This window comes from Bubalus bubalis, chromosome 4 (assembly GCF_019923935.1).
Source record: "Bubalus bubalis isolate 160015118507 breed Murrah chromosome 4, NDDB_SH_1, whole genome shotgun sequence".
Classification (NCBI taxonomy): domain Eukaryota; kingdom Metazoa; phylum Chordata; class Mammalia; order Artiodactyla; family Bovidae; genus Bubalus; species Bubalus bubalis.
Genome location: NC_059160.1, coordinates 21050863 through 21068319, shown reverse-complemented (window position 1 = coordinate 21068319; position 17457 = coordinate 21050863). Strand labels below are relative to the sequence as shown.

At 39.5% G+C, this 17457-nt stretch overlaps 1 protein-coding gene across 1 annotated transcript; it reads left to right on the top strand.

Moving 5' to 3' along the window:
- Nucleotides 1–658: 658 nt before the first annotated feature.
- Nucleotides 659–1597, top strand: TAS2R7 (taste 2 receptor member 7). The gene has a single exon (XM_006076445.3). It carries the CDS (start codon nt 659–661, stop codon nt 1595–1597), a length of 939 nt encoding a protein of 312 aa, XP_006076507.1.
- The last annotated feature ends 15860 nt before the right edge of the window (nt 1598–17457 follow it).

Genomic DNA, 17457 nt, shown 5'->3' with positions numbered 1-17457 from the left:
GTACTGTAAGTTTGGTTTTTCCTGGTGGTTCCGATGGTAAAGAATTTGCCCACAATATGGGAGACCTGGGTTTGATTCCTGGGTCAGGAAGATTCCCTCAAGAACGGAATGGCTTCCCACTTCCATATTCTTGCCTGGAGAATCCCATGGACAGAGGAGCCTGGAGGACTATAGTCTGTAGTGCCACAAAAAAATCAGACATGACTGAGAGACTAATACTTTCACTGTTTTCACTATAAGTTTATTTGGTAAATCTGGCAGCCCTATTAAAATTACTAGTGTGCATTACAATTTAATGAATCTAAATTTGCAAAACATAGCCTGAGAAAGTGCCAGACCATGAAAGTGAATCAGCCTAATTTGCATCTTAGCAAGCTATAGCTCAGCCTAAATTAAGCACATGTGGAAAAGTAAAATCTGCAAAGAAAGTAAATGGACACAGATAGAGATAGGGTCCAGGGACAGACAACTGCATTACTTGTTCAAGACTAGCTAGGATTTAAGGAAGACAGCTACAGTTTTCATTTGTCATTTCAGTCTCCATCTCAAGACAGACTACAATTAAAGGGATAAAGAAAATTACAGCAAAATCCAAGAAGTAGATGTAGATACTACATCTGTTCAACTAGAAGTGAACCAGATATTTCTGCATTTTAAGATGTCAAGTGAAGGGCAGAGTATCTCAATGCTCATAGCAGCTGGGGAATTTTCACTGGGGATCTTAGGGAACGCATTCATTGGACTGGTAAACTGTGTGGACTGGATCAAGCACAAGAAGATTGCCTCCATTGATTTAATCCTCACCAGCCTGGCCATCTCCAGAATTTCTCTCTTATGTATAATACTATTGGATTGTTACATATTGGTCCTGTACCCAGATGTCTATACTGGTGGTAAACAAATGAGAATCATTGACTACTTCTGGACACTAACCAACCATTTAAGTGTCTGGTTTGCCACCTGCCTCAGCATTTTCTATTTCCTCAAGATAGCAAATTTCTTCCATCCCTTTTTCCTCTGGATGAAGTGGAGAATTGACAGTGCAATTCCTAGGATCCTGCTGGGGTGTTTGGTCTTCTCAGTGTTCATTAGCCTTCCTGTCATTAACAATTTGGATGATGATTTCAGGCATTGTGTCAAGATGAAGTTGAAAATAAATTTAAGTCGAAGATGCAGAGTACATAAAGCTCAGCATGAGTCCATCAAGATACGTCTCAATCTGTTGACACTACTTCCCTTTTCTGTGTCCCTGATCTCATTTCTCCTCCTGATCCTCTCCCTGTGCAGACACACCAGGCGAATGCAGCTCCGTGCCCCAGGGAGCAGAGATCCCAGCACGGAAGCTCACGTGAGAGCCATGAAGGCTGTCATCTCCTTCCTCCTCCTTTTCATTGCCTACTACTTGGCCTATCTTGTGGCCACGTCCAGCTACTTTATGCCAGAGACTGAATTAGCTGTGATCATTGGTGAGTTGATAGCTTTAATCTGTCCATCAAGCCATTCACTCTTCCTAATTCTAGAGAACAAAAAATTAAGACAAGCATCTCTAAGGGTGCTTTGGAAGGTAAAATGTATCCTACGAAGAAGGAATTGCTAATAACGTAAACAGGTCTGAAGATAAGCAATCACTTTGTAGGACAAAAGAAGACAAGATGTCTCTTAATTATCTTTAGTTCTTGCGTTAGTGATGGTTTCATACATTCAATTACTCTTAAAAAGTACTTAGTATACTTGTAATTAGAACTTAGGAAATCTCAGATAGAACTTATTTTGCCCTTTATTTTTAAGACAAAAATTAAGAGTGAACTCATCTTTGCCTCAGTGGCAGAATGTTTTGGTGGTATTGGGCATACATCCTACATTTAATACTCTTTTAAGTTATATGTTTACTTGAAAGTTATTCACATTTTGATAAAAGAACATTTCATGGAATACTCAGAGCAACAAAGCATGGCCCTTGAGTAGACTACAGTGCTGCACTTGATAGCTGTGTGAATCAGGAACAGAACTCAGAAAGGAAATCTGTTTGGGGAAAAGAAGAGACATGAAGCAAAGGAACTGACATGTGGAAGGGAGACAATAACTCGAAAGTAGTCAACATACTTAAGACAATTCCAAGTCATTTCAGAAGAAGTAAAAGCTAAAAGAGAGGTCACAGAGTGAAGGAGAAAGATCACTGGCTTTGCACTCTGACAGGGTTGAGTCTGCAATTCAGCTTCGTCACTTGCTAATTATACAAACGCTGCAAAGTGTGTAAATTGTAAAGTTACACTTCACATGTAAAATGTGAGTGATAATATATACTTCAAATTGTTGTAGTGAATAATTTATGACATAATATATTTACAGACTAGGCATAAACTAAATTGCAATACATACTTTAAAAAAAAATCATCTTTCCTCAGAGGTTTACTGTTATTCTTCACCTAATATCAAACTATCACAAAGTGTAGAGTTTGAGGGCCAAAGAATTTTACCATAAAGTACACTTTGATGCATCCTTATTAAAACCAACATGTGTTTCAAAGAAATCTAAAATGACCATTTTAGAATTACCTTACCCCTGAGCAGCAACTTCATCTCACTATGTGGAAACAGGTTTAAACTCAGATAATCTATTGGAATTTCATGTATTTGTTTAATATTTTTATTTTCTCAACTTAGGTTGCTTCTATATATGTGCTATTTATTGAGTCGATTTTAGTTACAAGGGTGTGTTCTCTTTGCAAATACTTGTCAATATACATACTTGCAATTGGCATATTTTCCTTAGACATGTTATACTGTAACAAAAAAAATATTTAAAGTTATTAATCTAGATGTTATCATTTGTTTATGTATACTATGTCAATAAGAATATAGGAAATGGCTATTCTCTTATACCATTGGGGAATTCAAAGCTATACAATTTTTAGATGCTAAGTTGTTTGATCTATCAAAGGGCACCTAATGTTTCATTCAGAAATCTTATACTCAGAATTTAACCTATATGTGTTACTGCATGAGTAGGTAAATAAGCAAATAAATAGAAATTATTGGAGCACTGTTTATAACAACAAAATACTGGAAACAATATAAATGTTGATCTAACTGGTTAAATGATTTTGAACAACCAATATAATTCAGTCATTTAAAACATATATACACATATATATGGTATGTATATGAAATGCATGTGAAAAGATATTCAAACAATATTGTTAAATGGAAAATAAAGGTTAGTATAATCACATTTTCTACATGAAAGAAATCTGTCTGTATATATAACTATTTTATAATATATATCTATAAAATATTATATATTTATATATACATTTTATATATAATTTATTATATAATATATTTATGTCATGTTATATACTACTTACCTCTTTATATATAATCTATCTATCTAGAGAGCCATTTCAGAAAATATCTGAAACTATAATCAAAATTTTGCCAGTGATTTTTTTCTGAAACTAAGTTGTCATGGAGATGTGTAAAGCCACCTTTTTTCTTTTTATCCTTTTGCATTGCTTAAGCTTTTATAATGATGGGGGGCTTTATATGTAAAAATACTAATGAAAATGAAGACCCTTGCCAGCCAGCTGTAGTCTGACAGCAAGAGTGAGGCTGGCCCACAATTTGCCTCATGCCTCAACTTCCTACTTCCTCGTTTGCTCTGTCAATTGCTGATCTTGGCTTTTAACCATGACCTCAAGTCTAGGTCCAGTATTTCACACCTTCCATTAGCTTAATTTCAACACTTCACTCTGCTTGGCTTTATCAGACTGACTATGTTTCCCTCTATCTACTTGATAACTGACCTTCACTTTATTTCTTAATTTCATATCTTTCTTCCAGATACAATTTACTTTCACCACGGGCTCTATAGAAATGATAGTCATGACCTTGGTTTCAGTGTCCCATGCCCATCATTGAAACCAATCATCAATATCAAATCTTATTTCTAAATAAACTTGGGTTCTGTGCCCAAAGCATTATCTAAGTGCTTTTAGTTATTTTATTGTATAATCTGATCTTGATAACCTTGAGAAGTAACTGCTATTACCATTCCAATATTATAAGTAAATAAATCAAAGTGCAGGTTATATTTGTCCATAAATTTTGGAGCTCAGATCTAACACTTGAGGGCTCTTTGATCCAGACAGAATCCATGTTTTTAATTACTACACTAGATTGCATGTAAGACTTTGCCCAACCCTTATTTTAATTTGCTTCATGTTTTTATTTGTGTCATAGTCCTTACTTGCTTATAAACTTCTCAGAGGAACTAAGTAATATTTATTTTTTTATTGGAGTATAATTGCTTTAAAATGTTGTTTTAGTTTCTGCCATGCAGCGAAGTGAATCAGCTGTTTGTTGTTGCTCAGTTGCCAAGTTGTGTCTGACTCTTTGCAGACCCATAGACTGTAGCACACCAGGCTCCTCTGCCCTGCACTATCTCCTGGAATTTGTTTAAATTCCTAGCCACTGAGTTGGTGATGCTATCTAACAATCTCATTCTCTACCTCCCTTTTTCCTTTTGCCTTCAATCTTTCGCAGCATCAGGGTCTTTTCCAATGAGTCGACTTTTTGCCTCAGGTGGAATAGATACAGAATCAGCTATGCATATACATATATCCCCTCCCTCTAGAACTTTCCTCCCAGAACTAAAATATTTAGTCATCGTTCTTGGAACACTGAACATACAAGTAAGGGAACAGTCTCTTGTGTTTGCTTTCCACTTGTGAGTTCTCACTAACTTCTTTCTATTTTATGACCTTGATAAAAATTTTTTTAATGATATATCAATTTACTGATGCTAGTAAGGTCAGGTCTAGCATCATTATAGGACAAACACAATCATCTCATAGTTGTATAGCTAAGAAGTAGATGTAGTGATGTAGGAGTCAGAGACAGTGTGTGCTAGCAACAGATAAAGACCAAAATATATTTGGATCCTGAAGGGAAGGTTTATGTTGAATCACAAACTCATCTGCAATTAAGATTTAAAAAGAAAAAGAAAATATATAATTAGCAAATATTTTTCCACTTAAATGCTCACCTATCTGTATACACTTTTCTGACCAGAAATTTCACAGTGAGTACAACTTTCCAGATTGGGCAGCTCTGATCATTGTTATACAGAGAAGGGGAGAGAGAGAGAAAGAAAGAGAAATGAAAAGTGTATAAATAGTGTGAGCACAGCACTGCCATTCCCCCCTTTTTAAAAAAAAATTATTTATTTTAATTGGAGGCTAATTACTTTACAATATTGTGGTGATTTTTGCCATACATTGACATAAATCAGCCATGGTGTACATGTGTTCCCCATCCTGATCCCCCCCAACACCTCCCTCCCCATCCCATCCCTCAGGGTCAGCCCAGTGCACCAGCCCTGGGCATCCTGTCTCATGCATCAAACCTGGACTGGCGATCTGTTTCAGATATGATAACATACATGTTTCAATGTTATTCTCTCAAATCATCCCACCCTCCCCTTCTCCCAGAGTCTGAAAGACTGTTCTTTACATTTGTGTCTCTTTTGCTGTCTCACATATAGGGTCATCATTGCCATTTTTCTAAATTCCATATATATGCATCCACTCATCTCACACGCTAGTAAAGTAATGCTCAAAATTGTCCAAGCCAGGCTTCAGCGTACGTGGATCGTGAACTTCCAGATGTTCAAGCTGGTTTTAGAAAAGGCAGAGGAACCAGAGATCAAATTGCCAACATCTGCTGGATCATTGAAAAAGCAAGAGAGTTCCAGAAAAACATCTATTTCTGCTTTATTGACTATGCCAAAGCCTTTGACTGGGTGGATCACAAGAAACTGTGGAAAATTCTGGAAGAGATGGGAATACCAGACCACCTGATCTGCCTCTTGAGAAACCTATATGCAGGTCAGGAAGCAACAGTTAGAACTGGACATGGAACAACAGATTGGTTCCAAATAGAAAAAGGAGTACATCAAGGCTGTATATTGTCACCCTGCTTATTTGACTTATATGCAAAGTACATCATGAGAAACACTGGACTGGAAGAAGCACAAGCTGGAATCAAGATTTCCAGGAGAAATATCAATAACCTCAGATATGCAGATGACACCACCCTTATGGCAGAATGTGAAGAGGACCTAAAAAGCCTCTTGATGAAAGTGAAAGAGGAGAGTGAAAAAGCTGGCTTAAAGCTCAACATTCAGAAAATGAAGATCATGGCATCCGGTCCCATCACTTCATGGGAAATAGATGGGGAAACAGTGGAAACAGTGTCAGACTTTATTTTTCTGGGCTCCAAAATCACTGCAGATGGTGATTGCAGCCATGAAATTAAAAGACACTCCTTGGAAGGAAATTTATGACCAACCTAGATAACATATTAAAAAGCAGAGACAGTACTTTGCCAACAAAGGTTCGTCTAGTCAAGGCTATGGGCTTTCCAGTGGTCATGTATGGATGTGAGAGTTGGACTGTGAAGAAAGCTGAGCACCGAATAACCCACTCCAGTATTCTTGCCTGAAAAATCTGATGGACAGAGGAGACTGTCAGGCTACAGACCATGAGGTCACAAAGAGTCAGACACAACTGAGAGACTATGCACACACACGTATATGCTAAAGTCCTTCCCAGGGATTTGGTGAGTGATTTAATATCTCCAACCATCCACGCTTTGAACATCATGTATCTAGAAATATCCATTTTTGCTAGTTGCCAAAAATAAATCTTCTTCATTGTCTATACAGATTTGCTTTCTCTATGACCCTCTTTCCCATTTTATTGATAAGACCATTAGGAATCGAAGAGCAAACAGCACACTCACTGATCTTCAGCAATTTGTGAGCTCACATTTCATCCCCTCGCTTTGGGAGCAAGGTTCCGTTTTATTCACTCTTTAGATTCAGTCCTATTTTCAAATATGAAAGTGAAGTTGCTCAGTCATGTCCGACTCTTTGCGACCCCACAGACTGTAGCCTACCAGGCTCCTCTGTCCATGGGATTTTCCAGGCAATAGTACTGGAGTGGATTGCCATTTCCTTCTCCAGGGGATCTTCCCAACCCAGGGCTCGAACCCAGGTCTCCCACATTGTAGACAGACGCTTTACCGTCTGAGCAACCAGGGAAGTTTTCATATATGGAGATTACTCAACTGCTTTGATAACAATCTTATATATGAAATTTCAAAATTATTACTAGAATTTGTTTAACATGATTAACATACAATATCTTTGATCTGTTTTCACTTGTGCAGTCATATCTGCTACTTTTTGTAAGCCCATGAACTCTAGCCCACCAGGCTCCTCTGTCCATGGGACTCTCCAGGCAAGAATACTGGAGTGGGTAACCATTCCCTTCTCCAGGGGATCTTCCCAATCCAGGGATCGAACCAGGGTCTCCTGCATCGCAGATGGATTCTTTACCAGCTGAGCTACCGGGGAAGCCCTGAAAGCTTGCACAGGGTGCTAAAATGGGGGATATTTAAATAAAAGATGTTTCATTTTCTATGTTTTGATATTCTGGCATCTGGGCACCTGCTGACATTAGAAGGACTAACTCCTTCCCTGCTCCTCCAAGGCAAGCAAATTCCCAGAGAGAGTAAACAGCTTGTCTATTGAGCATGGTTTTTAAATGCAAACCCATCTGGAGCCTGTACCCCCAACCACCTCCTTTATCAAGCCTTACACTCAGGGTCACTTTCCACTGTTTTAATCACCCCAAGGCAAGTACCAAACAACTCAGGGTGCCCTATGTCCCAGAGTCTGCTGAAATTACTCAACTAGCTTATCCTAAACCGCTTACCCTGCAACTCCTTCTTGTTCCTGGCTGCTGAAAATAATAAAGCTTCTTGCCCAAGGGTCCTTGTTTCCCTCTGCCTCCTGACCCACCCCAGGGCTTTCCCATGTGGCCACGCATGGCAAAGCAACCCCTTTCTCTTGCAATCTGTGAGTATAATGGTAGTCATCTCCCTGATCTTTTGGGCTTACTGTTGTTGGCATTGTTTAGTCACTCAGTCGTGTCCTACCCTTTGCAATCCCATGGACTGTAGCCCTCTAGGCTCCTCTGTCCATGGGATTTCCCAGGCAAGAATGCTGGAGTGGGTTGCCATTTCCTTCTCCGGGGGATCTTCCCAACCCAGGGATCAAACCCATGTCTCCTGTGAGTCTCCTGTTTGGCATGAGGATTAGGATTCTTTACCACTGAGCCACCTGGAGAGCCCTTTGGCCTTATTGCTGCAGCTGCGTCGCTTCAGCCGTGTCCGACTCTGTGCGACGACATAGACGGCAGCCCACCAGGCTCCCCCGTCCCTGGGATTCTCCAGGCAAGAACACTGGAGTGGGTTGCCATTTCCTTCTCCAATGCATGAAAGTGAAAAGTGAAAGTGAAGTCGCTCAGTGGTGTCCGACTCTTAGCGACCCCATGGACTGCAGCCTACCAGGCTCCTCCGTCCATGGGATTTTCCAGGCAAGAGTATTGGAGTGGGGTGCCATTGCCTTCTCTGCTGGCCTTATTATCTATACCTAAATAATATTAAAACAGGTATATTCTAGGAGATTCATGAAAATCATCTGTGGTAGCAAAAATAACACAGCAATGTGAATGGCCCCTGGTAAAGGAATGTTGGAATTAATTATAATATGTCCATAGAATGAAATACTAAGCAGCAGTTTAATGAGGCAATTCCATGTAAACTGACATGGGATTATCTCCAAGACACATCATTAAGTGATAAACTGAAGCTGAAATATTGCAAAACAAAATATTGATGTATACTCTATATTTAAGTAAGTACACAAAACAAAACTATATTTATAAATTTTCCTATACATGAATGCTCACACACAAAAGGCTGGTTAGGATGATAAATGAAATAGATTACAACAATTACTTCTGGGTAAATAAGGAAAGATTTTTACTTTATCAATAGTTTTGAAAAACATTTTTATACTAAGAATGAATTCATGTATTATTTATTGTAAATAAATAAAATTTATTTTTAAAATATTTTTAATTGATAACTAATTTAAATATTTCACCCAGCATGATGATCAGCCTATCCCCTCAAAATTCAAGGTGTCTGAATTCAAGTCTAGAGACAACTAGAGACTAGAGGTAAGGTTAGGCTCAGCTCATCTTTTCAGCTATAAACTCCCTTTCACTTCAGTGCAACAGAAACACAAACATCTCTTTCTTAATTGAATCAGTAAAGTAAAATCAGAATAGTAGCTTTTCAGAGAAATACACGGAAAGAAGTCTTGAGCAGCACAGTGCAGTACTGAGCTATATGCAATGTGGCTACTAACTTCTAGTAAACATGAATTTCTTTTGTTTTTTCAATATGTAAAGTACTTATGAATGTCTTATTACCCATTGAGAATTATTTTAGAATTCAGACAGTTTCCTTTAAAAAGCATGAAAGAAACATACTAATCAATATTTCCATGCAATTCCTCTTTGTAGAGTGCATTCTTTCCCCTATTGGGTAAAATATAAAATAGAATATTTGCCAGCAGAGTCAGCTACAGATTTCTTTGTTCTCTGATTTATAAAAGTTACTGTCCACATGATTCATACATTTCCAGGCCATACTATAGAGTAATTCTATATAAAAGGTAAAATGTTCATTAAATCTTTCTTTGTGCTATGTGCTCAGTCACTTTAGTCATGTCCAGCTCTTTGTGACCCCATGGACTGTATGTAACCTGACAGAATCCTCTGTCCATGGGATTCTCCAGGCAAGAATACTGGAGTGAGTTGCAATTTCCTCAGGGGATCTTCCAGACCCAGGGATTGAACCCAGGTTTCTCATGTCTCCTGTTTCGGCAGGCAGGTTCTTTACCACTATGGCCTTCTTTAATGAGTTTCAAGTTACACAGATGGGAAACCTCCATAGTAGACATCATAAGGAACTACTTTCATAAATCTATTATAGGCCTAACCTAGTCAAATCAATAAATATCAGAGCCTTGAATTTCTTCCATATATTTCCCAAAACAAACATTAAAAGATTAGATCAACCTAAGATAAAAGATTAAAATAACACCATTTACATCACTAGGCAAAACAGAAACAGAAGAACCTGTTGTTCTGTCACCCACTCTTTGTGACGCCATAGATGGCAGCACACCAGGCCTTCCTGTCTCCTGGAGTTTACCCAAGTTCATGTTCCTTGCATCAGTGATGCTGTCCAGCCATTTCATCCTCTAACATCCTCTTCTCCTTCTGCCCTCAATCTTTCCCAGCATCAGGGAATTTTCCAGTGAGTCACCAAAATACCAGAACTTCAGCTTCAGCATCAGTCCTTCCAGTGAATATTCAGGATTGACCTCCCTTAAGATTAACTGGCTTGATCTCCTTGCTGTCCAAGGGACTTTCAGAACCTGTACAGCACATAAACTTTCAGAACTGTCTGAAGGCGTTTTAGTGATCAAATTGAGGTGCACACCTGAAAATGTCCCCAAATACCCTAGATTTCATATTCTACAGAAATTTTAGTTATCCCCTGATCACCTCCAAGAAACCCCATTCTGGACAACAGATGCCATATGTTTGCAATCTAGTTACTCCCATTACTCTTAGAACTCAAAAATAATCAAAACCTTGGACTTCCCAGGTGGCGCTGAGAGTAAAGAACCCACCTGCCAATGCAGGAGATGTGAGACACTGGTTCGATCCCTGGGTCTGGAAGATCCTCTGGAGAAGGAAATGGCTACCTACTCCAGTATTCTTGCCTGGGAAATCCCATGGACAGAGGAACCTGGCAGGCTACAGTCCATGGGATCACAAAAGAGTCAGACACCACTGAGGTGACCTAGCATAGCATAACATAATTTGAATATATGGCTCAACTATAGATAATGTTGAGCTTTTACTGACACATGGATATTGCCTGAGAGGGCAATATTTTGGTAGAGATGAGTCATTTAAAAAAGCTCTGTTTTACTTCCTTCTGAACCCATTTCTCCATCCAATATGGGGGCAGGGTGGGTGGGGGGGTGTGGGTAGTGGGCAGCGGTTGAAGCAGAGAAGGAAATAATTCAACCAAGAGTTGAAAACTGACCTCTGGATGGTGATTGCAGCCATGAAATTAAAAGACGCTTACTCCTTGGAAGGAAAGTTATGACCAACCTAGATAACATATTCAAAAGCAGAGACATTACTTTGCCAACAAAGGTCCGTCTAGTCAAAGCTATGGTTTTTCCAGTGGTCATGCATGGATGTGAGAGTTGGACTGTGAAGAAAGCTGAGCACCGAAGAACTGATGCTTTTGAACTATGGTGTTGGAGAAGACTCTTGAGAGTCCCTTGGACTGCAAGGAGATCCAACCAGTCCATTCTAAAGGAAATCAGTCCTGAGTGTTCTTTGGAAGGAATGATGCTAAAGCTGAAACTCCGGTACTTTGGCCACCTCATGCGAAGAGCTGACTCATTGGAAAAGACTCTGATGCTGGGAGGGATTGGGGGCAGGAGGAGAAGGGGACGACAGAAGATGAGATGGCTGGATGGCATCACTGACTCAATGGACGTGAGTTAAGTGAACTCCGGGAGTTGGTGATGGACAGGGAGGCCTGGCGTGCTGTGATTCATGGGTTGCAAAGAGTCAGACACGACTGAATGACTGAACTGAACTGAACTCTCAGATGGGGTTGGATTTATGCTGCCTTAGAAAAGGAAGGGGAGAGGTTGTTGATGTTTTTCAGTTGCTAAGTCATGACCGACACTTTCCAACCCCATGGACTATAGCACACCAGGTTTCCTATTCTTCACAGTCTCCCGGACTTTACTCAAATTCATGTCCCTTGAGTCAGTGATACTACTAACCATCTCATCCTCTGTCACCCTCTTCTCTCTTTGCCTTCAATCTGTCCCAGCATCAGAGTCTTTTCCAATGAGTTGGCTCTTCGAATCAGGTGGCCAAAGTACTGGAGTTTCAGCTTCAGCATCAGTCCTTGCAAAGAATATTCAGGGTTGATTTCCTTTAGTATAGACTGATTTGATCTCTTTACAGTCCAAAGGACTCTCAAGAGTTCTCTAGCACCACAATTTGAAAGCATCAATTTGAAATCACTCAGTCTTCTTTTTTTTTTAAATTTTATTTTATTTTTAGACTTTACATAACTGTATTAGTTTTGCCAAATATCAAAATGAATCTGCCACAGGGTCAGTCTTCTTTAAGGTCTAATTCTCACATCTGTACATGACTACTGGTAAAAACGTCACTTAGACTATACAGACCTTTGTTGGCAAAGTGATGTTTCTGCTTCTGAATATACAGTCTAAGTTTGTCATAGCTTTCCTTCCAAGGATCAAGCGGGAGAAGTAGGGAAACATAAGGGGGAGGAAAAATCCTGGTTACTTAGTGAAGGATAAAGAACATCTCTGAAATTATCAACTGCATGAGTGGTTGCATCTGTCCTGACCATCACTGTATTCTCAGTGCCTGGCATACTGTGGGCATTTCAATAAGTGTTAGTTAAATGAATAGATGGATAGGTAAAATCAGATGGAGTATATACCTAGAATGTTCTTCTGAGACAGCATGCCCTTTTATATATCATAAAGAAAGCAATCTAAATTCTGGACCATTCTAACTATAAATTCCTATAGCAATTGGATATAAAATATGAGTCTGTAGTAGAAGTGTGTGTGTTAAGTTGCTTCGGTTGGGTCCAACTCTTTGCGAGCCCATGGACTGGGGCCTGCCAGGCTCCTCTGTCCATGGGATTCTCCAGGCAAGAATACTGGAGTGGGTTGCCATTTCCTCCTCCAAGGGATCTTCCCGACCCAGGGATTGAACCTGGGTCTCCTGCATTGCAGGAAGATTCTTAAACATCTGAGCCACCTGGGAATCCTATGTATTAGAAGAATATAGGGACTTCCCTGTAGCTCAGATGGTAAAGAATCTGCCTGCGATGCAGAAGACCTGGGTTCGATTCCTGGGTCAGTTAGATCCCCTGGAGAAGGAAATGGCAACCCACTCCAGTATTCTTGCCTGGAGAAGTCCATGGACAGGGGCGCCTGGTGGGCTACAGAAGAATATAGAGCAAAAGGCAAAGAAGGTGTTTTAACATGAGAGAATCTTAAATGAGGGGGTGATGTTATTGGATACTTACATCATAGACTGTGGAGATGGATCTAAAATGACAGATCAGTGTAAGAGGATGTATGTACCTCAGGCCACACCTAGAGGTACCACAGCATTTCATAACACCTTTACAGGCATTATCTTTTGTGCAAGGATCTTCAGAACAATATATGAAAAGATTAGATTGTTGCATAGGTGCTGATTGTCAAAATGACATCTAAATTTGGTTTGACTTTTGTCTTGACTGTCATTTTTTTGGTCTACCTCAACAGGTTGTGCAGTAAATGCAGGACACATACATGCTTCTTCACCTCTGTAAGAGGAAATGAGAGCCTTTTCACTGCTGCCTCTGTATTCTATAAGGAATTTAATCAAAGGTATAACCATAGTCTCCTTAATTATGCTCTTTTGTTAGCTCATTTCTCTCCTTGAAATCATGTCTTTAAAGTGCTATAAGGCATTATACATGTACATTTAACATAGAAGGAAATGGCAACCTACTCCAGTATTCCTGCCTGAAAAATTCCATGGAGGGTAGCCTGAAGGGCTACAGTCCATAGGGTCACAAAGAGTCAGACACGACTTAGCATGCATGCATACAAATAAGCATAATGTTTTCCACCTGGCTTCTCTGGACAACTTTCCGGCAGGGAGCAACCTACAATAATTTGAGTTGGTTTTCATTGTATTGTGACTAAGCGTCTGGATGTAGCATCATGTCATGCATGATGCTAGTATGCCACCCTGTGATCATTGTAAGTATAGCTTCTACACTTTCATATTGTATGTTATTAAATTGGGTTGGCCAAAATGTACATTCCAGGTTTTCCATAAAATGTTACAGAAAAACCCGAACGACCTTTTTGGTCAACCCAATATTTCTAGCTATCAATTGCAACAGTTTTCATGATTCTGTTATTATTTCTCTTAAGATGGTATCCTATTTTAAGTTTTTTTTTTTTGTAGAAATAAGCAGCATTAAAGGAAAATATAAGGCCAAATAAACAATGCAATGTACAAAAAGGATTAGGGAGTAATCAAAAAGTAGATTATAAGAACTAAATGTACAACTTTAAAATTTAGTTGAAAACTGCAATGACACCTGAGGTTAACTTGTAAGGCAACTTTGAAATTTTGTTATAGTGTATCTCTGTTTAAAAAAAAAATGGTATGACTTTTAAAATTATGGACAGTATCAGGACAGACAGGTTCAAAATACAGCAATAATTATTTTAAATCTTATTCCAAGTACTATTTTTTTCACATTCATTCAGATAGCATATTTACATATTTTGTATTTTGCTTGAGCAGCCATCTTGTTCCCCTATATAGTTGTGAAAAATTATGTTCTTTTGTTAGGTCCAAAACAACTAAACTTGCATTTCGATGTCCATCTCTCTATGTTCATACTTACTAATTATATTCAAATCAGCAACAGAAGAGGACATAGTTTTGTTTTCAGTGTGGGTCCTTCAGTTAAGTTCAGTTCAGTCGATCAGTCATGTCCGACTCTTTGGGACCCCATGAATCGCAACACGTCAGGCCTCCCTGTCCATCACCAACTCCCAGAGTTCACTCAGACTCATGTCCATCGAGTCAGTGATGCCATCCAGCCATCTCATCCTCTGTCGTCCCCTTCTCCTCCTGCCCCCAATCCCTCCCAGCATCAGAGTCTTTTCCAATGAGTCAACTCTTCGCGTGAGGTGGCCAAAGTACTGGAGTTTCAGCTTTAGCATCATTCCTTCCAAAGAAATGGCAGGGCTGATCTCCTTCAGAATGGACTGGTTGGATCTCCTTGCAGTCCAAGGGACTCTCAAGAGTCTTCTCTAACACCACAGTTCAAAAGCATCAATTCTTCAGCACTCAGCTTTCTTCACAGTGCAACTCTCAAATCCATACATGACCACTGGAAAGACCACAGCCTTGACTAGACGGACCTTTGTTGGCAAAGTAATGTTCTCTGCTTTTGAATATGCTATCTAGGTTGGTCATAACTTTTCTTCCAAGGAGTAAGCGTCTTTTAATTTCATGGCTGCTGTCACCATCTGTAATGATTTTGGAGCCCCAAAAAATAAAGTCTGACACTGTTTCCACTGTTTCCCCATCTATTTCCCATGAAGGGATGGGACCAGATGCCATGATCTTCGTTTTCTGAATGTTGAGTTTTAAGCCAACTTTTTCACTCTCCTCTTTCACTTTCATCAAGAGGCTTTTGAGTTCCTCTTCACTTTCTGCCATAAGGGCAGTGTCATTTGCATATCTGAGATTATCGATATTTCTCCCGGCAATGTTGATTCCAGCTTGTGCTTCTTCCAGCCCAGCGTTTCTCATGATGTACTCTGCATATAAGTTAAATAAGTAGGGTGACAATATGCAGCCTTGACGTACTCTTTTTCTTATGTGTCTTTAACTATGAGCAAACACTTTGATTCCATACAGATTCTCTTGGGAATTGAGATCTTCCATTTCAAATCTACATCTTCAAAGTTCCATCTCTTGAATTGCTACTCCTACAAGCTCTCCAAGGGGCTTTCCTGGTGGCTCAGACATAAAGAATCTGCCCACAAATCAGGAGACGCAGGTTTGATTCCTGGGTTGGGAAGATCCCCTGGGGAAGGGAATAGCAACCCACTCCAGTATTCTTGCCTGGAGCATCCCTTGGACAGAAGAGCCTGGTGAGCTATAGTTCATGGGGTCACAAAGAGTCAGACACGACTGAGCAGTAAGCATGCAGGCACACAAGTGCTCCAGCGGTGCAAATTTGAGAAAGAACAACGTGTCTTTTGAAAACGTTCTATTTTTTGTATTGTGTTTACAGAACAATATTGCTTCTGATGTACATGAATAAAGGTACCTATGGCTTCCCTGGTGGCTCAGGCAGTAAAGACTCCGTCTGCAATGCGGGAAACCTGGGTTCGATCCCTGGGTTGGGAATATCCTCCAGAGAAGGATTCTTGCCAGCAGAATCCCATGAAGAGAGAAGCCTGGCAGGCTATGGTCCATGGGGTCACAAAGATTCAGACATGACTGAGCAACTTTCACATGACACAATTACAATGAGGCATCTCACACTAGATGTAAGCTTCCATTTTCCTCTTTAGAACTTGGGTTTTTATTAATCAACTTTAGAAAACTAAGTATCATAAACTGATGAAGCTAAAGTTAATATCCTAGAGTTTTTTCCCCAAATCTTTAATTTTAGGATGAACAAAGTCAAGTAAATCCCAGAGTTTCTATTACTTGTTATGGGAGAAGAGTCAGAAGTAAAATTTGGGTCTTGACTCCCAAGATTGCTTTCTGTCTTTGCCTCATATTTATTTATGACAATTCTACTGTAGATGATTTGGGGGGCAGTTTGCCCTACCTAAGTACTTTTTCAAATTCACAGCCTTATTAACTTAGATCCCATTTTCTTTTTAAAAATGGTAAATATCCATTGCAGCCCTTATGGAATTGGTGGGTATACAGAAATAATCCATGGAATATTACCTAGTTCTGGACACTAAATTAGGTCTGACAAAGGGTTGCAAAGCAGGAGGAGATGGAGGTAAAGGCGAAGCAGAATCATCCTTGCACTTTTGTTGACATGGATTATTCATGACAGATGACCTCATCCTCAATGACGTGCGATGCCTCCTCATTATGAAAGTTTTCCAACTCAGAATTTAGAAAAGTGTCCTCATCCAAGTTTCCTGAGTGGTTGTTGAGGTTGGCAGGAGAGATGGTTAAGTCAGAAAAGGTTCAAGTACAAAGGTCAATAACATGAGGTGCAACGGCAAGAAGGCCACTGACAGCCACTCTGGGCTGTCTGCTATTCCCAGTTGAGAGAGGAATATTCTAAAAGAACAAAGTACCGACCAGCCTTCCCTGAGCTGTTGTTCTGTGTTAGGCTTCTGTCTCCACCCACAGGAGTTAAATATCCAAGTTCATCTTGTGTTCTCATCACCTTGTACTTAGACCGCACAGAGCCTCTGTGAGCTTCTTCCAAGTCAACTGTCATATTCCTCCAGTGAGAAAATAGAAAGTAAAGGGACTGGAGTGGGGAGGGGAAAGACTTGGGAGTATGGGGTTACCAGATGCAAACTCATATATATAATGGATAATCAACAGGGTCTTGCTGTATAGCACAAGGAGCTATATTCAATATTCTGTGATAAGTTATAATGGAAAAGAATGTATATATGCATATATGTATAACTGAATCACTTTGCTGTACAGCAGAAATTAACACAACATGTAAATCAATACACTTAAAAATTTTTTTTAAAGAAAGTAAAGGCAGTGTGATTATTTTTGCTGGTTAACAAAATTTGTTTTATTTGTGATTATTTTTGCTGGTTAACAAAATTTGTTGTTTGTTGATCAGAATTTCAACTTCCAAATGCAGTTCCCT